Genomic DNA, 27,495 nt, shown 5'->3' with positions numbered 1-27,495 from the left:
GGAGTTCAAATTTACAGTGCTATCTCCAGGTGAAACTCCAAGTCAATTTTCATTTAAATAAGCCATAGAGGTTTTTACCAGACTTTCCATTAATCTGTTGGTTCAACATAGCAAAAAATAGGCTGCATATAGAACCCCCAGGCTGCTTTTAAGCAGTGATTCCCATAAGAAGAACTGATTAAAATATGCTGAGTGACCTGTTGAATAGAGAAGCTAGAAAGCATGATTTCTTGAGATTCTAAATAACTCTGGTTTAATGAATTCCTAATATGTATTAAGAAGCTAGATGAGATTACCTCAAAAGCATCCAAATTCTGAAAATTATCAACAAACTTCAAAAATACTTTTTTTAAGCAAGACTCAAATAAAACATTCCTAACAGAAACAATTTATTTTTTTTTAATGCTTAAAAAATTTTTTTCAAAGACAGTTTTACCTGATCAAGGTGAGGCTGTGTTGTTGGCACATGCTGAAGTTTTTTCTGCAAACTAAAAAAAACTGATTATAAATTAAGAGATAATATACTTTCAATTTAACCTTATATGTTACTTAGAGATGCAGAGCTAAGGAAGTTTCCACAATTCACTCTATTATATGGTTCCAGTTTTACATATTATTTACACATTCTAATAGAGAAAAGCTAGCAAAATGTTTAAAGATTTTTTCTAACGATGTGCACACATTCAACAAGCAAGCAAACAGACTGGTATGAAATGGGTGAAGGGGACTAAGAGGTAGAAACATCCAGTTACAAAATAAATAAATCAAAGATGAAAAGTACAGCACAGAGAATATAGTCACTAATACTGTAGTAACATTGTACAGTGATACATGGTGACCACACTTATCAAGGCGAGCACTGAGTTAAGATAAAGAATTCTCAACTCAATATGCTATACACTGAAAATAATAAAACACTGTATGTTACATTTCAATAAAAAAATGTACACACATTCACATGCATACATATACACACAATATAGAAAAAAATTAATCTTTAGTTACACTACTCTGTGTGGTTAAATATATCAGCAGATTTCTTTTTAATTCCAACAGATCTATTACCAGCCTAGAAAAAGACACAGGAGCATTTTACTACTGCGCCAAATTTCAACTCGTCCCAAGCTTCCTCCCAATCTTCCTAACATCAAAACAAGGCTAGTACCTAAACAAAGTCAGTAGGGTATATTTTTTTCCTTTATCAGTGTTTTCCCTTAAACGTATCTACTTATTAAGAAATAATAACATCCATAACCCCAACATCCATACCCCTTCTATATAGTTACTTGCCAATGACTGAGAGAAAACAAACAGAATCTTAAAAGTGTATTGTTCTGATATGAAAAAGAGTAAGAAGATCAATATGGCACAACCAGTTACAACCTTAACAACTGTAGCAAACACTTGGACACTGATGGGGATAGGCTGGGAGGAGAAAAAAGACTTAAAACCTTGCAGATGTTTTGCTTTGCACAACAGTGAGGGGTAATTTAGTAACAGGGAGTTTAGAAAAGAGAAAAGGATTGTAGGAACTGCTGGAGGGAAATGAACCTCACTGGAGGGGGTCCTGGTAGAGAAAGTGTCAAATTAAATCCTTCCCAGCTGGCTGCTCAGGAAAGGATTCTCCATTTCGGCAACTGAGCACAACGAAAGTTATGCACAGGCTTAAGTCACAGAATGGGCTCACATTAAATAGTTACTTCTTTAAGTGTCACTAATGCATTATCACTGTTCTTAAGCAAGTGTGGAGTGAGATTACCTTAGAAAATGTTTGAAAAATCACACATTCTTTCCTTAGGTTCAATATTTAATGTTGTTAAAAATAACTACCAACAACTTCCACAAGGAAGGAAAAGGTTTTCCTCAACCCTCTAAGGTGTCTGGCTGGGCGTGAAAATTAGATTGACAAACAGAGATTAGCAGGAGAAAATGGTACAAATTTATTATAGAGAGAGAAAGAAAGAGTGTGCAGCAGGGAAGGGGAAGAGGGAGAGGGAGAAAGAATCCCAAGCAGATTCTCTACAAAGCACAGAGCCTAACACAGGGCTGGATCTCAGGACCCTGAGATCATGACCTGAGCAGAAACCAAGAGTTAGACACTTAACCAACTGAGCCAGTCAGACACCCCTATTAATGTAAGTTTTATGTAACACAGGAGCCTTCATAAAGAAATGAAGAACTAAAGAAATGGTTAAACCTGAGCGTTGTTATGCTCTGTTTGATGAAGAGTAGAAGGCTGTGGAAAGATAAAATGGGACAGAGTACAAAGCAAGTGCAGTAAACTGGGTGATACTCAGAGAGGCCGGTTTCTTCAGATTCCTCTGTGTGCACCTTAGTCTGCAGAGAAAGGATGCTCCCCTCCTCGGGGCACTGGGCGGGTACCTCTCACACAAGGCTCATGACTCAACTACTTCGGAGGAAATGGGAGAAAATATTTCCAAATCACGTATCTGATGAGGGGGTAACACCTAGAATACATAAAAAGCTCCTCCAGCTCAGCCACAAACAACAGCAACAAACCATGGGATTAAAAACTGGACCAAGTATTTGAATAGACATCTCTCCAAAGATCATCGACAAATGGCCACTAAGTATATGAGAAGAGGGTCACGATCTCTAACCGTGAGGGAAACGCAGAGCACAACCACAAGGTTCTGCCACCTCACACCATGAGCACGGCTACTACCAAAACCAACTGGAAATACCGAGTGTTGGCAAGTCCATGGAGAAAGCAAAACCCTGTGTGGTGCTGGTGGAAGTTAAAATGGTGCAGCTGCTGTGGAAAACAGTACAGTGTCCCTCAAAATATTTCGAAGAAGTGAAAGCAGGAGTTGTGAAGAGACATTTGCACACCCATGTCATAGCAGCAGTGTTCACAACAGCCAAGAATCAAGCCAAAAGTCCATCACTGGATGAATGGATAAACCAGTGTAGCACATGAATATGATGGGGTAGTATTTAGCATGAAAAGAACTGTCACATGCTACAACATGGATGAAACTTGAGGACTCAGTGAAGTAAGCCAGTTACAGTAAGACAAATGCCATAGATTTCCACTGGTATAAAGAATCTAAAGTAGTCAAATTCTTTTTTTTTTTTTTTTTTTTTTTAAGATTTGTCTTATTTGAGAAAGAGAGCATGAGCACAAATGGTGGGGACAGGCAGAGGGAGAGGGAGAAGCAGATGCCCCACTGAGTGGGGAGCCAGATGCAGGACTTGATCCCAGAACCCAGAGATCATGACCTGAGCTGGAGGCAGACGCTTAAGTGACTGAGCCACCCAGGCACCCATAAAGTAGGCAAATTCTTAAGAACAGATAACAAAATGGTAGTTGCCAGAGGCTGTGGGGAAGGGATCATGGCAAGCTTTCATTCAACAGAGTTTCAGTTCTGCAAGACGAGAAAGTTCTGTAAATCTATTGCACAACAATGTGAATATACTTAACACTACTGAACTGTACATTTAAAAACAGTTAAGATTATTTAAAAGAAAAAAAAAAGATACTGATGTCCAGGGAAGAAAGATACGTTCCTTTCCCTTATCAAAAAGATTCTCTCCAGGGTCACCTGGGTGGCTCAGTGGGTTAAAGCCTCTGCCTTCGGCTCAGGTCATGATCCCAGGGTCCTGGGATCGAGCCCCAAATTGGGCTCTTTGCTCAGCGGAGATTCTGCTTCCTCCTCTCTCTCTGCCTGCCTCTCTGCCTACTTGTGATCTCTCTCTGTCAGATAAATAAATAAAATCTTTAAAAAAAAAAAAAAAAAGATTCCCTCCAGGGAAAGAAACAGGAAAGTGATCCATCACTTAAGAGAAAGGAGAAGTGTGTAGGATATCTCAAGCTAAAATTTTTTTTTGTATTTTATCCATTTTTCTCATAGAAAGTATTACACACAGTGGTTGGTGTAGAAATATTAAAAATGGATCCTTAAAGTTAACTACCTTTTATACTAAAATTTCTATAGGAAAATATATTGTGATTTCCAAACAACAAATTAATAACATCTTAAGAATCTAAACATTAGGAATGATCTTGTAAACCATAGAAATGATCAGAAACTTAAAACAGTGCGCATCTGTGTAAATCATTCCTGTAACTTCTATAATCATGGAATAAAAAGTACATTACAAAAAAAGTGAACAAAATACAGAAAACATACCTTATTCCAGAAAGACTGTCAAAGGCATGAAGATCTAATACATTAGAAAGATCAACTCTAAAAGGAAGAAATCCAGTGTAAACAGTGGGAAATTCTGTGAAATATATTCAATTAATCAAGGGGAAAAAAAATCTCTATGAATCTTTTGCCAAAAATGTAGACATAAAGTTTAATCAACATATAATACCATTTGGGAAACACATAAAAATGACAAGCAAAGAACAAAAAGCTTGTTGTAAATTTTTTAAATAAATTTCTTCAAAAAATTCAAAAAATGGTGAATAGTACAAATTCAAGGCAGAAAATTACTTGATTATTGCTTCAATAAACTACATATATTTTTATTTATAACTTCAATTGCTTTTTAATCCTGGATATTTATGAGCTTGTCTTCAAATACATTTTTACAGCCAAAAAAACAAAACCAAAAAACACATCAGTTATAGAACTGGAACCTTTCAAAGCAGCAGTTTATTACTCAAAAGATGAAATGCGAGAAGAGCAGCAAAGAGACTAGCACAGTACAGTACCTCACCTTCAGAAGGTCTGGATTTCTTTTACTTCACTCCCCCCCCACCCCCGCCATGATATAACAGGTAATATTTTAAGAATATGAGGAGTCAAACAACTAAGGTATAAATGTTCACTCTAGGACACTAATCTACATTCAAAGAATGTGGTTTATTTCCTTCAGATCGGGACTGCATTGACTGAAACATCCCAGTTAGTGCACTATGTGAATAAACATTATTTCCATGGGAATTATTTAGAGGTAATTGTGGCTTATTAGGAAAGCAGTGATTGAAATCAAAAGAGAATATCACATCAAAGAGCATTCATTTTGGTTGAAATACATAAAGACTAGTGAGTTCCAATTCTTACATGAGCTTGTAAAACAGTAGAGGACAGTGATTTCTCTATAATCAAAGCTACGATGAAGGAAAGTTTCAAGAAAATCACAACAGTATGAATTTCAAAATCAGACTCCAGGAATTTGCCAAACATGTAAGTTCTTTTACAAGGAAAACAAAACTTAGTCAAATTCAAGATTTTTAAAAACATGCCAATGTGTAAGCCAAACCACCTCTTCTAACTTAGGAGTGACCGGCTCTGGCTGCTTTGTTGATTCCCAACAGTCAGCCAAATATTCGTGCCTGTGGCAACAATACTGTTTGATTAGGAGTACTTATCCTGGCACAAGGCAGACAAATTCCTATTTTACGAAAAGAGTAATACTCCAAAGTTATATGTTAATAAACTATATCAACACCACATTCTGGACATCCTAGATGAAAAGAATCACGAAAATCATCAAAGAAGTAAATATTCCATAAAGAAATTTTTAAAATAACAACATAAGAGATCAAACCCTTAATATTAAACATATTTCCATCTTCACCATGACAACTGAGTAAATATTTGTACTGATATGTGACAGATGAATGAACTTCTCCCTCAAGTTTATCTTTTTTTTTTTTTAAAGATTTTATTTATTTATCTGACAGAGAGAGAGATCACAAGTAGGCAGAGAGGCAGGCAGAGAGAGGGGGAAGCAGGCTCCCCGCTGAGCAAAGAGCCCGATGCGGGGCTTGATCCCAGGACCCTGAGATCACAACCTGAGCCAAAGGCAGAGGCTTAACCCACTGAGCCACCCAGGCGCCCCCCAAGTTTATTGTCTTTACCTTAGGAAATAGCTAGTTTAAAAAGTACACCTGCCAATCGTCTGACTATCAAAATTCAGGCCAACTGTATGAATACCAGAAGTCAGTTTTGAAACACAAGTTTCTAAAATAAACAGTTTCACTCTGACAGTGTTCTTAAGAATCCACATCACACATTTAGAAATAATTCTGCTTGATACCCAGAATCTTTTGATATTTCCAAAACACACAGGATCAACACTAGATCTGCACAGGTTAAAAATCTATAGAGAATAGAGTCCTCACGGAGGCTGCCGCAACCCAGCCACTGCCCTTGCTCCTATGGCAGAGCTGGGGGTGCTGGAGGTGCCAGGTGCATACCTCTCTTTTCTGTACGTGTGGACTGGAATAGGGCTAGGGGAGCTCTGGGGGGTCTCCCACCCAGACCAGACTGGGGCTCTCCGCTGCAGGAACCATTGGGGGCTGGAGGACGCTACAGCAGTGTTGGAAGGGAGGGGGCAAAAAAAAAAAAATAATCTACAGAGAATAAAGTAACACTAGCCTCTGACTACATCTCACCAGATTCTCAATGGAGAATTAAAGAGGAAAAGTTTAAGGTTCCAGATTAGAGTTAACATGGACCTGACCAAATCTAGTACCACCATGGAAAATAAATTCCTTCACTCATCCAACTAGAAAACTAATTTCAATGGCATAAAATATATTTAGTGTCCTCCTTTAAAAATAACAACATCAGATATTTCCAAAACAGTAATACAAAAAATAAAAAAATTACCTCCATCAGTTTTTACATAGTGGGGAGCAGAGTTTAGCTGTTACCCCAGGGTTAGTGTCTGCTAGTTACCTTTCCAAAGTTCAGTAAGTCTCCTAAACAGGGGCCACCAGCCAATCCCAGATCTACGAACCATCAAATCCATCCAATAGCTGACTCCTGAACTTCAGAACCAGATTTCTGAAGGCCTTCCCCAGTTGTACCTCAAACTCAGTATCTCCAAAACTCAACAAAACACCTTTTACCAAACCCCTGCTACCACTACCTCACCTGGAAATTGCTCCTCCTTCTGGTATTTCCTTCCATGGAGAACTGCACCATATTCAATCCTTCTCCCAGGACTCATACTGCTTTTAAAACCTTTCACTGACTCCTTGCTGCCCAAAGGAAAAAAAAAATTCCAAGGTATATGTCATGGCAGTCAAGATCCTTTGTGGAAAGTTCTCCATCTCCTCAGTCACACCTCTTTTTCTCTCTGCCACACACCATGTACTCTAGCTGTTCTAAAATACTTACAGGTCCCTGGAGTACAAAATCTTCCTATGCCTAAAAAGCCACTGCTACTCTTGCTCATCTGGAAAAATCCTATTCATTCTTTAAGAGGTCAATAATCACCTTCTCAGTCAAAATTTCCTGAATCTTCATCAAGAAGAGCTGAGCAGTTGTTCCTCTATATCCCTGTTCTTATAGGACCCAACACAAATAATACTCCTGTTATATTAATAATAGTTAATACATTGGGTTTTGCTTGTTTAGTTCTGTCTCCCCCAAATGACTCATCACCTACCACAAAGGCAGAGTTTTTGCCTTATCCATTGCTTAAATCCTCAACAAGCCAAGAAATGCCTGGCAGCTAATAGAATGCCCAACAGTTTGTTGAACTGACTAACTTACTACTGAACAACTGGATTTTGGTTCTCCTGTTCCATCCTCTGAAATCTCTAAGATTAAAAAGGAGTTAGGGAGAGATAAGAATGGCTCTTCTTCTGATCTCCCACCCGTGCTCCTGAAGTCTATATGGAACTATATAGAACTTCCATTTGTCTCAAAGTCAACTTAAGTCTTACTCTTAGTAAGACAATGCTATACCTGATTCTTATTCCTCAACGTAAATACTCAAGGTAAGCCCTCTCTACATATGCTTACAGCAGTCTTATTGTTAGTTTTACTACTATCCGCATTTGTCAACCACAAAACGCTTGAGGCATTAAAATTTAAAAACAAAAAAACAAACACAGTAAGACAAAACTTCCATCAATTATTTCAACCATTTTGTTAAAAACCAGATCGCTCCTTTCTAAACTGGGAAGTTCAAATTACTGTGCCTCAAGGAATTGGGGGAAATATTTAATGTAAGATTAGTGACCATTGTAAGAATTCTACCATGGAGGTCTGCTCTTCACTGAAAAAGATCCTAATCCAACTTCAGTCCTCACGGAAAGGAAGTACTATTTCAGAAAGTCCCTACATTCTCAGATAGAATGGCAAACACAAGACACTGAAGAAAGAGAAAAAAAAAGGAAAAAAGGAGATTTTATTCATTTGCTCATTCACCCATTTGAAGTAAATATATTATATATATATTATATCATATATATTATATATATAACTGCATGTTTACTGTTCTATAACATAACAGAACAACTGTTAGAATTGTCATATAAACATCAAAATTGTTTCATAATAATCTCTTCAAGACAAAACCTTTATTCAGGGCATAAAGGTCTAAAATGAAAACAGAAAAAATATTAAGCAAGGTAAATCCAGGGGCCTGTAAAAACTGAGATGTTTGTGAATGTGAACCAAATAAATGCTACTACAATAGAACCACAGCTAATTATGGATATGGTTTTTAAAAAACTTTTTTCAGCTTTATGTGGTCGTCTGTGTGTCACTTTGTAATGAAGAGAAAATTTAAGGAAAAAGAAAATGGTAAAAATGCAATAGAAAGAAGATGGATAACTGAGGAATGGCTCTGGTATGAGTTAGAATATGAGAGATTTTCTACACTGGAATCTGAAATGCAGGGAGCACATTTGGTGTGTGCTTAGAGAACACTTACACGAAGGGCATTCTTCGGCCACCGCTGCCAACAGATGAGTGGCTTCTGAGAATGCATACCAAATCCATTCCCCAGCTGTTCACACGCACACAAGCAGCTGCCTCCGTTATGCCTAAGGCTGAGGGTAGTCTGTCAGCACCTCTAATCTCCGCCATAGCAGACAAGCCTCTCAGCTAAGACCTCTGCTGCACTTCCAAGGAAAGAATCTTTGAGTTAAGGACTGGGTTGGCGCTAGTCTGCCAGCTGTGAGCCCCAGAGCTGCTAGCTGCATGCTGCTGGGCCTATCAGCTGCTCAACCATTCCTGCTAAAAAATGAGCTTAATGACATATCCCTGTAAGAAATTTTCTGAAATCATAATAGCATTCACTGGAAAACCGAATTCAATCCAAACAAATACATTTCACAGATGTTTCAAGACTATGTCTATTTTATAAAGTAATGCACATCTGTATGAACAGAATAAAAAGACAGAAGAACCTATAGGAAATGGAAATAAAAATTTAAAAAAGGAATGTGTTAGGAACTTAAAGATAAAGGTTCCATCTATTTTTACATGACAGATTATTTTTGCAGCTATACAAAAAACTAAGAAGTTTTAAAAAAATATTAGAATGTCATTTAGGTACCTCAAGCTAAGATGAGATTCCTAAAAAAAATAAAAATAAAAATAAAAAAAAAAAATATATATATATATATATATATGTTTTATTTATTTGACAGAGAGAGACAACCAGAGAGGAAACACAAGCAGGGGGAGTGGGAGAGGGAGAAGCAGGCTTCCCGCTGAGCAGGGAGCCCGACGTGGGGCTCAATCCTAGCACCCGGTGATCATGACCTGAGCCGAAGACAGATGCTTAACGACTGAGCCACCCAGGCACCCCAGAGATTCTTAGTAATATACTCTTACAGATTTCTATACTAGTTACTTTTATGAGTGGATGAAAAGTCCCATGTTTTTTTCTTATGAAACAAAAACACAGTTACCCAGTCTTACCATGGCTCTTAGTCTTAGCTATAAGAAGCAAACATACTAACCAAATATGCCAAACTAATTCATAAAGAACATTCAAAACATTTTGGGGCCCCATTTTTTTAAAAGGTACATGTATCTTTCTTTTTTTTATCTTTCTTATAATAGAATCAAACATATTTATCCATTAATATTAATTATTAATACTTAATAATTATTAACTAAAATTATGTACTGTCGATATTGGGAATGGATTTTAAAAGTACCTTGATCTTTGTGTTTCTAAAATTTTTCCCAGTCCGTTTATTGATCTGAAATAAACATAAAAATGGAGAAGGGTAAAAAGGTAAATGTTAAACTTTTTAAAGATCAAAAAGCATATTATTTCTAAAACAGAAAATAAGCATATACAAATACATCCAGAGGGAAAAAAAACAGAAAAACAAAACTTACATATTTTTTTTAAAGATTTTATTTATTTATTTGACAGACAGAGATCACAAGTAGGCAGAGAGGCAGGCAGAGAGAGAGAGGGAGGCAGGCCCCCTGCTGAGCAGAAAGCCTGATGCGGGGCTTGATCCCAGGACCTGGGATCATGACCTGAGCTGAAGGCAGAGGCTTTAACCCACTGAGCCACCCAGGCGCCCCAAAACTTATATTTTTTTTATAGCTTATCATTTTTTATCTAATCATAAATCAGGTATATTCCACTTCAGTATTAAAACATGACAGGCAAAAATCTACTGCATAACTGACAAACTAGGGGCTACTTTGTGAATTATAAAGAGACCTTCACTTTAGAAAAAATGATTCATAAACATCCAGTAATTCTAATGTTCTCAAAATGAGAAGATAAATCAAGACTTTTACTGATAATTATCCACAAGCACACATTGTGGAAATGGCTATACACAGGCTAGAAATAAAAACCTAGTTGTCAGTGGCTTTGACCCCAGCCTGTCCTCAGTTTTCACAGTAAGTCAGGCATTCAGGTTCTTCCACAGAATAATGTCTTTGTTCTTTAACTAGAATCCTACCCACTCTGTCCATCCTTCCCTTTCTGATACTACTAAGATAAGGAAAGAGGACTCCTTCTGTATGGCACCAAAATACTTGCTAAATTCTTTTCAACATACTTTCAGGGAAAGGAGACCACCTGAGTCAGGGCAGATTTCACAGGGGCCCAAGGGAGAAAAGGAGATGCTGGGATGACTCTACATAATGGATAAAACAGAGACAATGAAGGAATTCAAGGACTGGCAGAGTGAGAGTGAGAACATGTAAGAGTAAAGAAAGGATACGGCAAGACACATCCATGGGAAAGTAAGTCGTCCTTAGTTAAGCTGGAGAACTCCTTGTAGGGAAAGAGTCAAAGAGAGGACAGGAAAAAAGAGGATGGAGTCAGAAGACGGTGACTATCAGTCTATGAATTCTAACTATATTCTGTAAGAAATGGGGAATGATTTTATATATTACTAAGAGTCAATTAGGCATCAACAATAAGTGATTCCAGAACGGTATTTGAAGCAGGTCAACCTTGAACCTCAAGTTTCTATAGGGTAACACTGGAAAAATATTTCGTATAGTGCAGTCTGGATTTGTAGGTAATTAACACATAAAACTTCATACCTAATAGCTGTTCTTAATTTGTTTAAATCCTCTTCTGAAACCAAGTCTGTTTTATTAATGATGATGATATCTGCCAAAGCAACTTGTCTAAATTAGAAAACAAAGAACAGATGTCAAAAGAGAAATGTTAAGAAATTAAAAATAGAAACATCTTCAGATCAAATAGCATTAAGGACTATATAGTATTCTATATGGTAACTGGTTTTACTCCTATTTATCATTCTTCAATTAGTAGGAATAAATTACATCTATCACTATATAAATTCAGTTTTCACATGTATTCATTCAAAAAATATTTACTAAGTGGTCTCGCTTGCTACTCTGAAACTGAAAAGACAAACCCCCAAAAGTTTACAATCAAGAATCATTTTCAACTCATAATTTTCTTTGTAAAGAAATGCATATAATTCAGATATTCAATATGATAAAAATATGGACAGTCTACTGACTAAAATATTCCATGTTATCACATGGAATTTTCAGAGAAATAAAACAAATTAACACTAACACTAAACAGGTTTTTTAAAACTACAGAAGATACATCAGGATTGTAAACAAGTATCTTCTTCATCCTCACTAGAAAAGTATCTGTGTACATGTATCTGTAAAACTGATACACAGACATTCAAGTTAAAGAATGCCATTCTGTCCCACTGATAGAATGCTAGATAACAAAATAGCTTACTATAAACAGAAGTTCTATTTTCTGTTAACAGGAGTAGTAGAGCTGAAGATTCCTTAAATTTTCCTCAATTCTTCAGGAAATTTTAATCACTGGGCTATTTATTCCTAATTCTAGTTTTATGCTACCTGAAGATAAAGACATTTATTTCAAAGGAGATAGCCAAATTCTTAAAAATAAGTTAACTTTGATTTACTGAAAAGTCAAGTTTCAACAGTATGTACATTGCATCATAATCTCATTTCTGTTTAAGTAAGTTTTCTATGAATAAAGATTTAATGTGGACATCACCAAATATAAACAGTCACTATCTTTAAATTGCAGCCCTTCTATATTTAACTTTACTTATTTTTTTAAGATGTATTTATTTGAGAGAGAGAGAGAGAGGAGTGGGGGGGAAGGGGCAGAGAGACAGGGTGAGAGAGAGGCAGACTCCCGGCTGAGCACATAGCCTGACTCGGGGCTCGATCTCACACCCACAGAACATGACCTAAGCCAAAATTAAGTCGCTTAACTGAACGAGCCACCCAGGTGCCCCATCTTTATTGTTGCTTTTATGACACTTTGCTATTTTGTATTTGGCTTATTTATATTTTCCATAATAAATATACTTTAATAAGGAAGAAAATTACAAAAGTGTTTAAATTCAGTCTAATCTGAATCGTACCTACGTACGCACTGCAGTGTTCTGGCAGGATTACAGCACCACTGAGCACCATACCGCAGAATGAGAGGGAGCCAACTGCTTGCCTGCCTGCCATTATTTGTCTGGGTCATCCTCAGCAAATCTCAGGGAGACTCCCCCTTAACCTCAGCAGCGCACTTAGCAACAGTGGTATATCCCAAAGCCTTCTTCCCCTGTTAGGAAGAATATGCTTAGGGTAGGCAAACTGATTTCAATATTTTTAAGTCTTAAGACAACCCAGTAAGGATGAAGGTATTAAACAAAAAAATGTTCTAAATGCCAATTAAAACTATTTTCATATTTCTTCCTCTTTTGTTCTGAATAACAGTAAATATGTAAATCAAATGAATTACTGTTGAAGAAGGTAGTAAGTGAACCAACTCTTTTCTTTATAATCCTTTTGAATCCCAATGAAACTATGTAAGAACAAAAAAAAGTTTTAAATGTTCACCGTTCCCAAGCTCCTCTCAAAGAACTGCTATGCCCAACAACACTCATTTTAAGCTGTATATAAAAGTTTTAAATAAAATTTTAGTTATCAGGGTACCTGGGTGGCTCAGTGAGTTAAGCCTCTGCCTTCTGCTCAGGTTGTGATCTCAGGGTCCTGGGATCGAGGCCAGCATGGGCCTCTCTACTAGGCGGGGAGCCTGCTTCCCCCTCTCTCTCTGCCTGGCTCTCTGCCTGCTTGTGATCTCTCTGTCAAATAAATAAATAAAATCTTAAAAAAAATTTTTTTTAGTTATCAGACCATTATAAACAGCAATTCAATTTCAGGGGAAAAAGATAACAAATTTTCCTTGACTGTGTTTCTATATTTCTCACTTTGGTTTTCAGAATAATTTTCTCTTTTCAATTAGCCAGTAATCAATATATACTTTGAACATGAATACCTAGAAGCTTCATTGATAAGGCCATCTGGTTTTTCTTCTTCTAAATGCTAAACAAAAACAAAGTTTGAAAAAAGTTACTGTGGGAAAACACAAATGCTAATGTCAACACAAAGAATTTTACTTTTGACACACCTTTCTTGCTTCTAATATAGATTTCAACAAGTTCTATTACTGAATACACAAATGCAGAGCTAATTTTTCTAATGAAATAATTTTATTCCCCATTTCTAATTATTTTCCCACAGTGAACCTGTGGGAGTTTTTTGGGGGAGGGGGTAGGACTTAAATTCTGTCCCCCTGACATCTCCTTTTTCTTAAAAGGAAAACCTTCCAGCCAGATTTAGATAATGCCAATAAAAACAAAGAGCATTACAGTTCAAATTATAGGCCTTTTCCTTTTCACAAAACTGTTTTTGTTCTAAATATTCATTATTACTTACATATAAAAGAGGTAATCACTGAAATAAACTTTCTTAAAATCTAATACACTTCCATCCATCCCAGTCCCACACCTCACTTCACACCCCAGCATCACACACAATACAGATCCAGTGCTGAGCCCTTCCTAGTCCCTCGAAACAAGCTGTGGGAAGGCCTGAGCCCCAATTCTAGCTTAAGAACAGCTGATCATTTAGAGAAACCCACACCTGACTGACCTGGCCCCTCAGTGTAACTATTTACCTTGCTGACCTCTCCAGAGTCAAGCCAGCTCCAAAAAAATATCGTGACACTGACCCAGGGACCCACAAGCTAGCTTTCATCTCCCTAGAAGCAGTTATTACTTTTCCATAATTCTATTTAAATCCCTAAAGGCATCAATGCCATAAGGTTCATCCTGCAAAACATTCCACCTTCGTTACTTTAATCTTCAATACTTGCTCCCCGTCATAAGAAAAAGCTGTGAGGTTAACCTTGTGAGGTTAGAGGCAATTTGGTTATATTATATATTATATATTTGATTATATTAATATTCTTTGTATTTGAAATCAAAGTTTGCAAATTCTTAAATCATTTTACATACATTATCTCATTTAGCCTTCAAAGAATTAGAGGAAATGGCTATTCTCATTTTATAAAAGAAGAAACTAAGTCTAATACTGTCACAATAGTATCACAGGATACTCTTATACAGGGGCATTTTTCAAAAATATATTTCAAAAAAATAAGTAAAATGATCATAACTTTAAAACCTTGTGAATGAAAGCTTTTTATGTCACATAAAATCAATCTTGGATACAGATGTTACATAAGTGTTAACAATCACGTAAGAGTATAATCACAGAGATTACCTAAAAATTGCATTCATTATTCCATTATTATTACAGTATTGAATCAAAAACTGTTCCTTGCCAAAAGACGAGTTTACTATTTTTGTTAATTTATTTTGTTAATTATTCTTAGCCTGAGGCCACTGCAAACCCTATTACTATGTCCTGTAGAGAAGAAGGCTGTTACCATCCTGGAAGTAGTTAACTGGCACCAGGCTCAACAAATATCTGTTGAATGAATTCTAGTTAACACCCCTATTTGTTGACAAAGATGAGTGGATGTTGTTATTTGAAATATTCTATATAATGTGCAGCAACAAATCCCCTTCTATTCAGCAGTTCATCTATTTAATAAAGATGTATTTTTAGCAAGGTACCTATTTCTGAAAGATCCTGGGATATTCCAGATTTGAAAATTTGAAACATTTTTCAAAATAATTGTATCACTGACCTTTTGGGAGCTTTATTTACATATGAATTTGGGGCTATCTGGCTGTGAGTTGGTGGTGTATAAAAAAAGACATAGCAGAAAAATTAGATTTTTTGGTTTTGAATTTCCATACCTAAATGGAACTAATAGTAGTTTCACAAAGTTACTCATGTTTTTAACATTTACTTCTCCAGAAGATTAGAAATCTATATGTAAAGCTAACTGGGAAAAACCAACATTTTACTACCTTCAAGCTGTCAAGAAGTACCAAATATAAAAACACGTTAAAATCTCCAAAATAAAAATGGCCAATGTGTACAATTCTACTATGGATAAAGCACATAATTATCACATATAATTATAGAAAAAGAGACAAAATCCCCATTCTATGCATTTTTGAAGGCCATACAAACATAAAGAAATAATAAATGCACACTAGCATTTATTTTCTCCGGGTTATCAGCCCGATATTTACTTCCCTTAAGCAACTTCCTATTTCCCCAAGCCAAACTCTGCAAAAAGACTAAAATCAGTGTATGTTATTCAAAGGGACATTCTCCAGTATTCATGACTCAGATGGATAACTTCCCTTTATAAAGTTAAAAAGTAGGAATTTTGATATTCTATTCTACCTAACAAGCAAGGAAGGAAAACATCTGCAAATTTTTTTTCCAAAAATTTTAGAGTGTGTGTGTGTGAGAATGTATACCTATACCCAAAGGATTCCTCATCTCTGCTGAGAGAACATGGCTTATATATTGCTTATATATTAAAAAAGACAAAAATGATTTTGGTACTAATGAACACAACACTTCCCAAAAATCAAGGTTCAACCCTCCAACTCAGCACACGTAAGAAAGAAAGAAACCCTCTGAAATAACACCACTGTAGACCCGACTTCAGCAAGGGCTACCGGGTATCCTCTCCTGCAGAAACACAAATAAGCTGGACTTATTTCACTTCCTTCCATTTGGGTCACTGTTTTTGACCCAAATGGAAAGAAATCTAGTGTCAGAGATGTCAGACGACATTTTAAAAAAAAGCATCAGCAGCTCTCTCTTCTCCAAGGACTGGTTATAGATCTGACACTATTTCAGCTGTTAGAAAACGATTGTTGCATAATGTCAATCTATTTATTTTTCCAGTCTTTTCCAAGCCCAACTGTTTTCTGACTGAATTGTTTCAACAGCTAGTGCAGTGTAACAGAGGAGCCGGAGAGAAACCTCTCACTTGACCTTTCCTGTGTAACTTCATCCATTGATTCTATTGCATTCAATGCTGTCACGTTTGTAGAACTGAAAAGAACAATGTTGGTAGCCTGGGTGTCAAGTCCTGAGAATAGAGAGCTGTCATTTGAAGCTGTCCAATTCTTTGCCCGTGATTAAAAAATGAATATTTCAGATCAATGGGTGGCAATCCCATTAGAGTGATAGCCCATGATATCAATTACCACTTCAGTTTCAATTTGGCTGCCCGGCCACAGGGTACCATTTCTCAGCTTTCCTTGTGATGGGCCGGCTCTGTGAGGCGTGACATCCTTAAATCGTTGCCCATCATCCAAGTGTCATTACTGGCGCTGCCTCAGAATGCTCTGAATCACAAGCAGCTACTGGGGTCAAGCTGTGCAACCAGAGGAATTGGACAAGTGGGCAAATCCTTCATATAAAGGAAAAGTTATTTATCTGGCATCTGACTTAGAAAATCTAAAGTTTCCATTATCCTGACAGTATGTCAGTTTTGTGTAGGTATATTGATTTAATAATTGAAGAGGTTTTATCAAGGTGGCAGGAGGTTAAACGTTTACTGTGTTTGCATTATTCAGAATGTTGCTTTGTTTATTTGGCCCCAATTACACTGATAATAGATTCTATTTAACTCCTCTGCACATCCAAATATACACATAAAATTATTCAACTCTGGGTGTGATACGTTAAGTTTATCAAGAAAACAAATAAAATATCTTAACTGCTACCTCTCCCATGGGTATCCCAAATTTGGTAATAAATGTATATAAAAGAGGAGTTCAAACATGCCTATAGTAAACATACAGAACTAACAACTTGATTTATTTGGATTCCTACATAAATATTTTATTAGAAATATCATGATTTCAGAAAAGTCAATTTTTCTGAGTAAAACTGTAATATTGGGAATCTTTCTTTGATTCTTTCTTTCTTTCTTTTCTTTTCTTTGATTCTTAAGATGACTAATAAATTTGGACTTAAAATCTACAAAGAAATGATTTTCCAAACAGGTCAAATTAGGTGCTTTATTCCTGAGGGAGCTAAAGGGCTAGTGAAGGGATATTGGGAACCACTTAATAAGCCTTCTGTATTCTGAGAGCATAACTTTATTGAAGGTTTGGAAGGAAAACATTTTTAAGATTTTATTTTCTTAAGTAATCTCTATACCTGACATGAGGCTCGAACTCACAGCCCTGAGATCAAGAGTCACATGCTCTACCAACTGAACCAGCCAGGTGCCCCAGTAGGAAAACATTTTCAAATTAACAAATTCAGATATACGATGGAGTAGAATACAAAACTGATGTGTATTTTAATTTTATTTATTTATTTGACAGAGAGAGAGAGAGAGATCTCAAGCAGGCAGAGAGACAGGCAGAGAGAGAGGGGGAAGCAGGCTTCCCACTGAGCAGAGAGCCCGATGTGGGGCTCGATCCCAGGACCCTGAGATCATGACGTGAGCCAAAGGGAGAGGCTTAACCCACTGAGCCACCCAGGTGCCCCGAATGTGTATTTTTAAATATTAAATTTAAACTTCTGAGAAATAATTATTTAGAAGGCTATTCACATCCTAGATTGAGACGGGGAGATGGAGGATAATTTCATTCTCTTCTCCCTTTAGTAGTATTTCACTTGGAAAGTTGAAAAATACTGTTTGTTTTATTTTATGCAACATGTTTCTAAAAATCTTACTAAGTGCATTTTATGAATTTAAGTCCATTTAAATGCATTTGAAGAACTTGGTAGTTACAAAAACATTCACAGGAGGTTGCCTTTTAAGGGAGAGTTTATCCTCAATACACATATGTATAAATCCTGATTTCTTCAAAATAAGGTAAAGCAATTATTTTTTAATGCAATTATTTCCAGTTTGTGTCTGATAGAAGTTTAACACGAGAAAAAAGTTCTCATATGCTTTATCAAATGGAAAAATACATCAACATTGAGGCTGAGTCCCAGTAAGGAGTTACACATACCCAAACTTTATCCTGTTATATCATCTTTACAAAATAATACACTTCCAACTTCTATCACATTAAGCCAGAGTAATAAAAATACTTAATTTTAAATCAATAATTAAAAGACACAGAAGTTTCATCTATTGCTTATGATATGAGCAATAGATGAAGTTAAAAAAAGCCTTTTGTTAAAAAATTCAAACAAGGGGCGCCTAGGTGGCTCAGTGGGTTAAGCTGCTGCCTTCGGCTCAGGTCATGATCTCAGGGTCCTGGGATCGAGCCCCGCATCGGGCTCTCTGCTCGACAGGGAGCCTGCTTCCTCCTCTCTCTCTACCTGCCTCTCTGCCTGCTTGTGATCTCTCTCTGTCAAATAAATAAATAAAAATCTTAAAAAAAAAAAAATTCAAACAAAAATGTAGAAAAAATAATATAATCAATTCCCAGATACCTAGCTTTTAACAAATTATTAGCAACTCACAGCAATCTTTCAACTTACTTTTAATCCATATTTTGAATCCACGACAGTTATGATACCTACAAAAGAATACATCTTTTAGTCACCTTTATGTTTGAGAATGAAAATCACAACCTATTTAAGTTCACAAATTTTACTCAGTAAATATTTTTTCGTTGTTGTGCCAAAGCTGATATTTAATTCAATTCCATGAACAAGTAGACACATTTCAAATGTGTACTGAGTGCCTAGCACCATTTTAAGGCATTAGAGAGGTTATAAAATACTTTTTTTAATTGAATAAACAAAGAAGTAAATAAGAAAATAAGATTTCTCTGGCCTTTAAAAAGCTTACAATCCAAAATATAATGAGACAAATTCCATAATATAAACTGGAATGTGATAAACTACATAAGACAGGTTATTTTCAGTTTATATTCACATTATCAAAATCAAGACTTGACTTTTTTTTTTTAAAGATTTTATTTATTTATTTGACAGACAGAGATCACAAGTAGGCAGAGAGGCAGGCAGAGAGAGAGGAGGAAGCAGGCTCCCTGCTGAGCAGAGAGCCTGATGTGGGGCTCGATCCCAGGACCCTGAGATCATGACCTGAGCAGAAGGCAGAGGCTTTAACCCACTGAGCCACCCAGGCGCCCCAAAATCAAGACTTTTCTTAACATTTAATTTACTGCTTAATAAATCTGAGATGCCTTAAGATATCTTATTCCTAGTAATTTGCACCAAATCTAACTCACACAAGTATTTTCCATAACACGTACCTAAGTTTCCAATGGTCAATTAGTTTGGCAACCTCTGAATTTTGTACGTTGAGTAATTTTTTCAAACGGTAAGAGCAGAATGAGTCTGATGATGCCTAGGGAATTCAACCAGCTACACACTACACACACTAGAGCCAAATGATTAGGCACAGTCTTAAATTTCACTCTTGAGTCTATGGAAGACCTGGTTTAAAGAAAGGTAAAGGGTAGGCAGGTCACAGTTACTTCATTCAGAAAGTTTCCTTATGTCTTAAATGAAGTCTATGAATAAAATTGCCCAAAAGTGTTAAGGAAAAGAAGTAAGGGGTGGGTGGGGGCTTTGCTTAATTCTTATCTTCAAGGGAAAATGAAAGCAGAAATAGGATCCTCATACTGCATATTTTAAATAAAGTAGAATAAATCAAACATAGGATATAAGAAACTGACATAGTATTTTAAAACAAAAACCTTAGTAGAAGCACTAAATTAGGAGCTGACATTGAGACCTTACATCTAGTTCTACCACTGTCTGGGGCTTTGGAATCTTACTTCATTATCAAACTAAACAAATTTAAAAAGAGTAAAAATGCAAAGAATAAAATTATAATGTGAACAAAAAAAAATTTTTAACCATAACATTTTACTTGAAAACAAAAAAATATTTGCTTCTCAACTTACCATCAAGATAAATATCAACCCCTAATTCAGCATCAACCCAAAACATAGAAGCTACAGCACCTGAAAAATATATAAAATATTCATCAAACAAAAATATTTACTCAAACTGAGAAACACTATTCTAACGAGGCTGTTTTAACGTGTCCTAACAGAATTAGCAGGCAAATACATATACAAATGATGTATGGCTTTCCAAATTTCTTTATGGGAATTACAATGACAGAATCTTTTGCTATTTGTACTTTCTTCCCCTCTCCCTTTCCGCCCCCAACTCTGAAAAAAAGGAAAGAAAGGAAAAGAAAAACAGATCAGCTCTTATCACATACAAACCCAACACCAAGCTTCTGTCGATGCCATAATAATCTGCCAATAGATACTACCAAATAATTTGGGCACTACGGATATGTGCACATGGGACTTATTTTTATGTTTTCTGTCCCTAATTTAATAATCATACAGTTCATAAATAATCAGTTATCTCTCTAAAGGGGAGCAAAACACAACATAGATAATTCGGAAGCCACTTGACCGAAAAAGAGAAAAACTTGTAAGTTTTAGAGAAGAAAAAGACCAGAGGCAAAACTGTATACTCTGTGGCACTACCAGTAAAACCTTATACTGTTTATTTAATACCAATATAAAATGTGGGTCTGAGGAAAAATAATTTCTAAATAAGAAATTAAAACTTGTTTTTGACACACACTGGTTCAGTAGCAAAGCACACGCCCTGACTAGTAAGCCACCACACGAGAAAAGGGAAACTGGCCGTAAAGAAAGTATTTGATTTTTCAAAGCATCACAGGTCCAGTTAGTGACAGGGCTGTCTAAAAGAATGAGTACTGGGGAAAAACAAGGATAACTGAACTCATTCCCGTGTCTGAAGCTGTCCACCTAGCCTGAGGAGATGTGGTCCCCCAAGCATCACTCTGTGTCAACAGTGAAATACCTGTCAGCTGTTTACAGTGATTACTCATGCAAGATATAGCAAGGGCCACAAGATCTAATGGTTTCCTGATACCTATTGATTTCTTCCCAAAAACTTAATAGTTTTCCAATTTGACTGAAATAGGATTTGTGAGTAACAGGAGAGAATCAATGCCTGTTCTTTTCAAGGAAATTACTTTACCATGACAATTATTTAGCTTAGAACTGGAGAGTGTCTGTCTCCTAAACGGGAAACAACTGAATTGCCAATAAGAATTTTCTTCACTTACTTGGCTAACAACATGATTTTAATTAATGAGGGAGAAAAAAGGAAATCTACTATGAGCATCATTACTCCAAACAGTAAGTCATAAAAGAGACTTAATTTTTTTCACTCAATAAAATTCCACCTTGCTCATAAACCTTTTTTTAAATTCATGGATTACTATTCAAATAGCTTACAAGTCCTACACAGTTAACATTCGTGTTCTATTAAGTTGAATTACAAGAGGGTATTGGAGCTTTTTTTCTAAATCTGATGTGCATCTTTGGTAATATCAGGCTACCCAAGAAGGAACTATCTGAAACTCAGATGCAGGTGTTTAGCAAGAGGAATAAAGATGAGAGAGTACGTTGATCAGTAGTTCCCAAACCCAGGCTGATTTTTCTCCCCAGGGAGTATTTGTCAACGTCTAAAGATATTTTTAATCGTTTCAACTAGGAGAATGGTACTAGTATTTAGTGGGTAGAAGCCAGGGATGCTGTTAAACATCCCGCAAGGCAAAAAACAGAACAAAACAAAACAAAGAAACAAAAACATCCCACAGTCCATAAGACAATCCCTACAAAAAGGAACTATCCAATCCAAAATATTTAAGTTGTGCCAATGTTTTTTTTTTTTTTTTAAAGATTTTTTATTTATTTATTTGACAGAGAGAGATCACAAGCAGGCAGAGAGGCAGGCAGAGAGAGAGGAGGAAGCAGGCTCTCCGCCGAGCAGAGAGCCCGATGCGGGGCTCGATCCCAGGACCCTGAGATCATGACCTGAGCCGAAGGCAGCGGCTTAACCCGCTGAGCCACCCAGGCGCCCCAAGTTGTGCCAATGTTAAGAAACCTTTAGCTAGATTATAGAATCTCCCTTATTCAAAACCAATTACAACAAAATAAAATAAAATAAAATTTTAAAAGCCCAATTTTTATCAGCAATAACGAAATATATAACCTCCTACGATGAATACTGAAGAGTGATAGTCTAAATAAGAAACAAAGTTCTATGTGACTTCTGATAATTCTTCATTCTACCCCCACCAATAAATGGTTGTAGGGAAAGAGTTTACAGAATCCAAATCCTCATCAGAAACAGTTTTCAAAATGGTACGGGAAACTGAACAAGAAGTAAGTAATACAGGAAAAAGTCAACCAAGGGTAAGTTTTCTAACCATTTTTTTAAAAGATTTTATTTGAGAGAGAGAGAAATGAGAGAGCATTAGAGGGGAGAAGGTCAGAGGGAGAAGCGGATTCCCCGTGGAGCTGGGAGCCCAATGCAGGACTTGATCCTGGACTCCAGGATCATGACCTGAGCCGAAGGCAGTCGCATAACCAACTGAACCACCCAGGCGCCCACCATTTCTACATTTTTGGAGGAGGTGGTCACCTTCTAGGGCTCAGAGCAAAATGAATTGAAAGGTCTGAGGCTCGAGGATATACCCACACAAGATATGGAATATATATTCAGGAGTAGCTGGAGGAAATTCAAGAGAGGAACACTTGGGTACTTTAAAGAGAGCTGAGCCTGAAAGTCTGACTGCCCATCTGAGAGATCTGACTGGATCTCTCAGACACCCTTTTTCCTTTGCTTCCCCTTCCCTGCTCCCAGCAATACCCAGCATTCAAATTGAGGCCTAGGAGAAAAACACGTTTAGGTAAGATGGGTAAGATATTAAAAGTAATTCAACACCATATGCAAGTAGACCGATGTTCTCTACGTCAATCACCAACATGCTGAAAAAACCAATGCACATATATTACAGCTTAGAAGGAAACAAAAAAGATGAAAGAAAGGAAAAAGTTAAAGAAATGAATAAGGCACATAAATGGCATAGAACCCATTCTGGAAGGAAACATAACCAAAGAAACATAATCAAAGAAAATTCTCAAAGGTCTATTCATAATAGAGAACTTAAAAAACAACATAATCAATTAAAAACAAACTCTTAAAGGCAAGCTAAAACAGAGCAATATGAAACGGTACTTTGTGAAAGAAAGAAACGTATATACCCAATAAACCTATCATTACTTAACGAATTCTTTTAAAAGATCAGAGATGGAATAGACACTGGTGGAAACAGAATTACTGATGAAAAGGAACATGTGAGATGATTAAATACAGAAGCAAAAGACAATTTGAAGATAAAAGACAGGGAGAACAAAAGAAAATCCAATATAAGGGAAATTGGTGTCATAAAGTAGAGGACCCAATAATTGGACCAAAAAAAAAATCCTTATGGTAATAAATAAGGAAAATGCTCCTAACTGAAGACATAAACTTACAGACAAAAGAGCATAGTGTAATCCAAGAAAAAATGATTACAGATGACATGTAGATGGACTTTGGTTATATTACTGACCTTCAAAAACAAAGGAAACAATTGTCAGGCATTTTGGATGAGAAAGCAAGTCACTTTCCAGGAGGCAGAAAAAAAAAAATTAGACTTTTCTATAGTAACAGTCATTGCCCCGATATAATAAGATAATGACCATAAAGTTCTAATGAAAGTGTTCCCTAAGGATATTACCTCCTGCCAAGTTGTTTTTCAACAATGAAAACACCAGGTAGACACACACAATACATTAAAGGAAACAAAAGCATTAAAACTAAAAAAATACATCACTCATAAATCCTTCTGATGAAATAAAAACGGAAATCCAGCCAATCAAAAATTACCAAGAGATCAATAAGTAATATTTGCTAAATTCTGAGGGAAGTTAATTGTGATCTGGAAATTGTATACCTAGTCAAATAATCCTTCAGTTATAAAAACAAAAGACAAGCATTCTCAAGGAAGTATGCAAGAACTCAAGAAGGGGGGAACCTGGGTGGTTCAGTCAGTTGAGTGTCTGACTCTTGGTTTCAGCTCAGTTCCTGATCTCAGTGTCATGTGACTGCACCCCACGTCGGGCTCTGCGCTCAGCATGGAGTCCTCTTGGGACTTTTCTCTCCCTTCCCCTCTGTTCCTGCTCCCAACTCTCTAATAAATAAATCTTTAAAAAAAAAAAAAAGTGAAGGAACACAGCATCTGTAGCTTGAAAGGATTACCTGACCATGAAAATCAGTCCAATCAAGAGATTCATCAACTCAGGAATGGAGAAGCCACAGTATTGAGCTAATAAGGACTAAAACTGTTTAACATAGAACTAAACAAAGTATGAGAGAATGCAGATGTTAGAAATCTTAACACCACCACATACAATAAATCAACCAAAACCAGTAGGTGGGAGTAAGTGATAGTGTTCATTCCCTACTCCTTTATGTCAGGAAGTCAAGAAATACTCTGAACTGACACATATAGTTAAAAAACTAACTCATCCCATTTGTTTATGGTTTTATTTTTAAGATTTTATGTATTGTATTTGACAGATAAAGAGACAGCAAGAGAGGGAACACAAGCAGGGGGGGAGTAGGAGAGGGAGAAGCAGGCTTCCTGCTGAACAGAGAGCCCAATGTGGAACTTGATCCCGGGACCCTGGGATCATGACCTGAGCCGAAGGCAGAAGCTTAACAATTGAGCCACCCAGGCGTCCCTGTTTATGCCCTTTATAACCTTTTTATCCCCCTTAACTCATATCCCTTCCAGTGGAAAAGCATTTTTCTGATAATTCAGGATTCCTTCATTTCTTTCAAGTTTTTTTTTTTAAGATTTTATTTATTTATTTGAGAGAGAGACGTGAGAGAGAGCATGAGAGGGGAGAAAGTCAGAGAGAGAAGCAGACTCTCCAAGGAGCAAGGAGCCAGATGTGGGACTCGATCCCAGGACTCTGGGATCATGACCCGAGCCGAAGGCAGTCGCTTAACCAACTGAGCCACCCAGGTGCCCTCAAGTTCTTTTCTCAATTACATAGTAATTTTTTTGCTTCTGCCCACCTTTTATTGAGCAATTTATTAAATTCATTTTAATGGTATTAATAGGTGATTAGTGGAGTATCTAACACGTGTTGGCTAACATTAGGTGGTTTACATATATAATATACATATTGTTAATTGAGGTAAAATGGTATATGACTTTATATTAGTTTCAGGTGTATTGTATAATGATTTAGTATTTGTGTACATTACAAAGTGATCATCATAGGAAATCTAGTTACCATCCAAAACACACAATTGACCCCCTTCATCCATTTCAGTCCTCTAAACCCTTTCCCCTCTGATAACCATCAATCTGTTCCCTGTATCTGAGTTTTGTTTTTTCTTTTCTTAGGTTCCACAGATTGATGAAATCTAACTGATTTCCCAGAGTTTGATACCCTCAAGGTCCATCCCCGTTGTCACAAATAGCAAGGCCACTGTATATATATAGCACATCTTTCTCCATTCATCCATCAACAAACTCTTGTTTCCATATCTCGGCTACTGTAATTAATGATGTAATGAACATAGGGGTGCAAATATCTTTTCAAATTAGTTTTCATTTTCTTCAGAAAAGTACGTACAATAAAATAGCTGAACACATGATAGTTCTATATTTAATGTTTTGAGGAATCACCATAGCAATGAAAGTGTATGCAAATGGAAAACCACCACTTTCTGCAGTGGTGGCACCAGTCTGCATTCCCACCAATAGTGCATGAGAGTTCCCTTTCCTCTGCATCCTCACCACTTGTTTCTTGCCGATTTGATTCTAATAGGTGTCAGGTGGTATCACACTGTGGTTTTGACATGCATTTCCCTGGTAATTAGTGAAGCTGAGCATCTTTTCATGTGCCTGTTGGGCATCTGCATATGTTTTATGGAAAAATGTCTATTTGGATCCTCTGCCTTCTTTTCAGTCAGGGTTTTTGTTTTTGTTTTTGCTATTGAGTCTTTACACATTTTGGATATTAACCTTATCAAACACATGATTTGCAAATATTTTCTCCTAGTCAGTAGACTGTTTTTCATTTTATGGATGGCTTCCTTTGCTGTCCAGATGCCTTTTAATTTTATATAGTCCCAATTACTGAATTTTGTTTTGTTGCCTTTGCTTTTAGTCAGATCCAAAAATTCAACACCAAGATGGATGTCAAGAAGCTAAATATCTGTTTCCTTCTAGGAGTCTTATGGTTTCAGGTTTTATATTCAAGTTTTTCCTCCATTGTGAGTTAACTTTTTTATCATGTAAGACGGTAGTCTAGTTTCATTCATGTAGCTGTCCGGTTTTTCCATCACCATTTATTGAAGAATCTTTTCTGCTCATTGTATATTCTTGCCTCCTTTGTCATAGTTTAATTGGTCAGAAAAGCCTGGGTTTATATCTGGGTTCTCTATTGTTGCATTGATCTGTTTTTATGCCAATACCATACTGTTTTTATATCACAGCTTTTAAGTACAGTTTGAAGTCTGGGACTGTGACATTTCCCATTTGCTCTTCTTTCTCAAGCCTGCTTTGGCTATGGGGCACCTGGGTGGCTCAGGTGGTTAAGCGTCTGCCTTCGGGTCAGGTCATGATCCCAGGGTCTGGGGATTAAGCCCTATATTATGTCCTCTGTTCAGTGGGGAGCCTACTTCTCTCCTTCCCTCTGCCTACAGCTCCCTCCCTCCCCGACCCCGCAGCTGTGCTGTCAAATAAATAAATAAAATCCTTAAAAAAAAAAAAAAAAAGACTGCTTTGGCTATTCAGGGTCTTCTGTGATTCCCCACAAACCTTAGAATTATTTGTTGTGGGGCACCTGGCTGCTTCAGTCAGTTGAGCACGCAATTCTTGATCTCACAGTTATGCATTCAAGCCCCATGTTGGGGGGTGTGTGTAGAGATTAAAGTATTTTTATAGCTTTGTGAGAAATGGCATTAAAATTCTGAAAGACTTGACAATGAATATGCATATTGCTTTAGACAGTATGGACATTTAACAGTATTAGGTCTTTAAAAAAGAGCATGGAATAAATTTCTATTTTTGTGACTTAATTTCTTTCATCAATGTCCTACAGTTTTCCACATACAGATCTTTCACTTCCTTAGTTACATTTATTCCTAGGTATTTTCTTTTTGATGCAAATTGTTTTGTTAGGCTTTTTGCAAG

The 27,495-nt window shown here is 36.6% G+C and overlaps 1 protein-coding gene and 1 non-coding gene across 13 annotated transcripts in view; both read right to left on the bottom strand.

The window, feature by feature from the left end:
- The window catches only part of LOC125083421 (COBW domain-containing protein 1), a 52,952-nt gene that overhangs the window by 9,210 nt on the left and 16,247 nt on the right, over positions 1 to 27,495 (bottom strand). For 7 of the 12 annotated variants that reach the window (XM_047699977.1, XM_047699970.1, XM_047699972.1 and 4 more), the window contains 7 exons: positions 20,300 to 20,359; positions 18,903 to 18,940; positions 13,507 to 13,553; positions 11,250 to 11,336; positions 9,887 to 9,931; positions 4,155 to 4,211; positions 437 to 488 (listed from right to left, as the gene is read on the bottom strand). In XM_047699977.1, the coding sequence (XP_047555933.1) occupies positions 437 to 488; positions 4,155 to 4,211; positions 9,887 to 9,931; positions 11,250 to 11,336; positions 13,507 to 13,553; positions 18,903 to 18,940; positions 20,300 to 20,359 (386 nt within the window). The remainder of the gene's footprint in view (positions 1 to 436; positions 489 to 4,154; positions 4,212 to 9,886; positions 9,932 to 11,249; positions 11,337 to 13,506; positions 13,554 to 18,902; positions 18,941 to 20,299; positions 20,360 to 27,495) is intronic. The other 5 variants (XM_047699969.1, XM_047699975.1, XM_047699974.1 and 2 more) reach the window with 3 other exon arrangements.
- Positions 17,613 to 17,685, bottom strand: TRNAK-CUU (transfer RNA lysine (anticodon CUU)). Its single transcript has one exon. It is a non-coding gene; the product is annotated as a tRNA-Lys (tRNA).

This window comes from Lutra lutra, chromosome 13 (genome assembly GCF_902655055.1).
Source record: "Lutra lutra chromosome 13, mLutLut1.2, whole genome shotgun sequence".
Taxonomy (NCBI): domain Eukaryota; kingdom Metazoa; phylum Chordata; class Mammalia; order Carnivora; family Mustelidae; genus Lutra; species Lutra lutra.
This window is presented reverse-complemented; position numbering and strand designations above follow the sequence as displayed.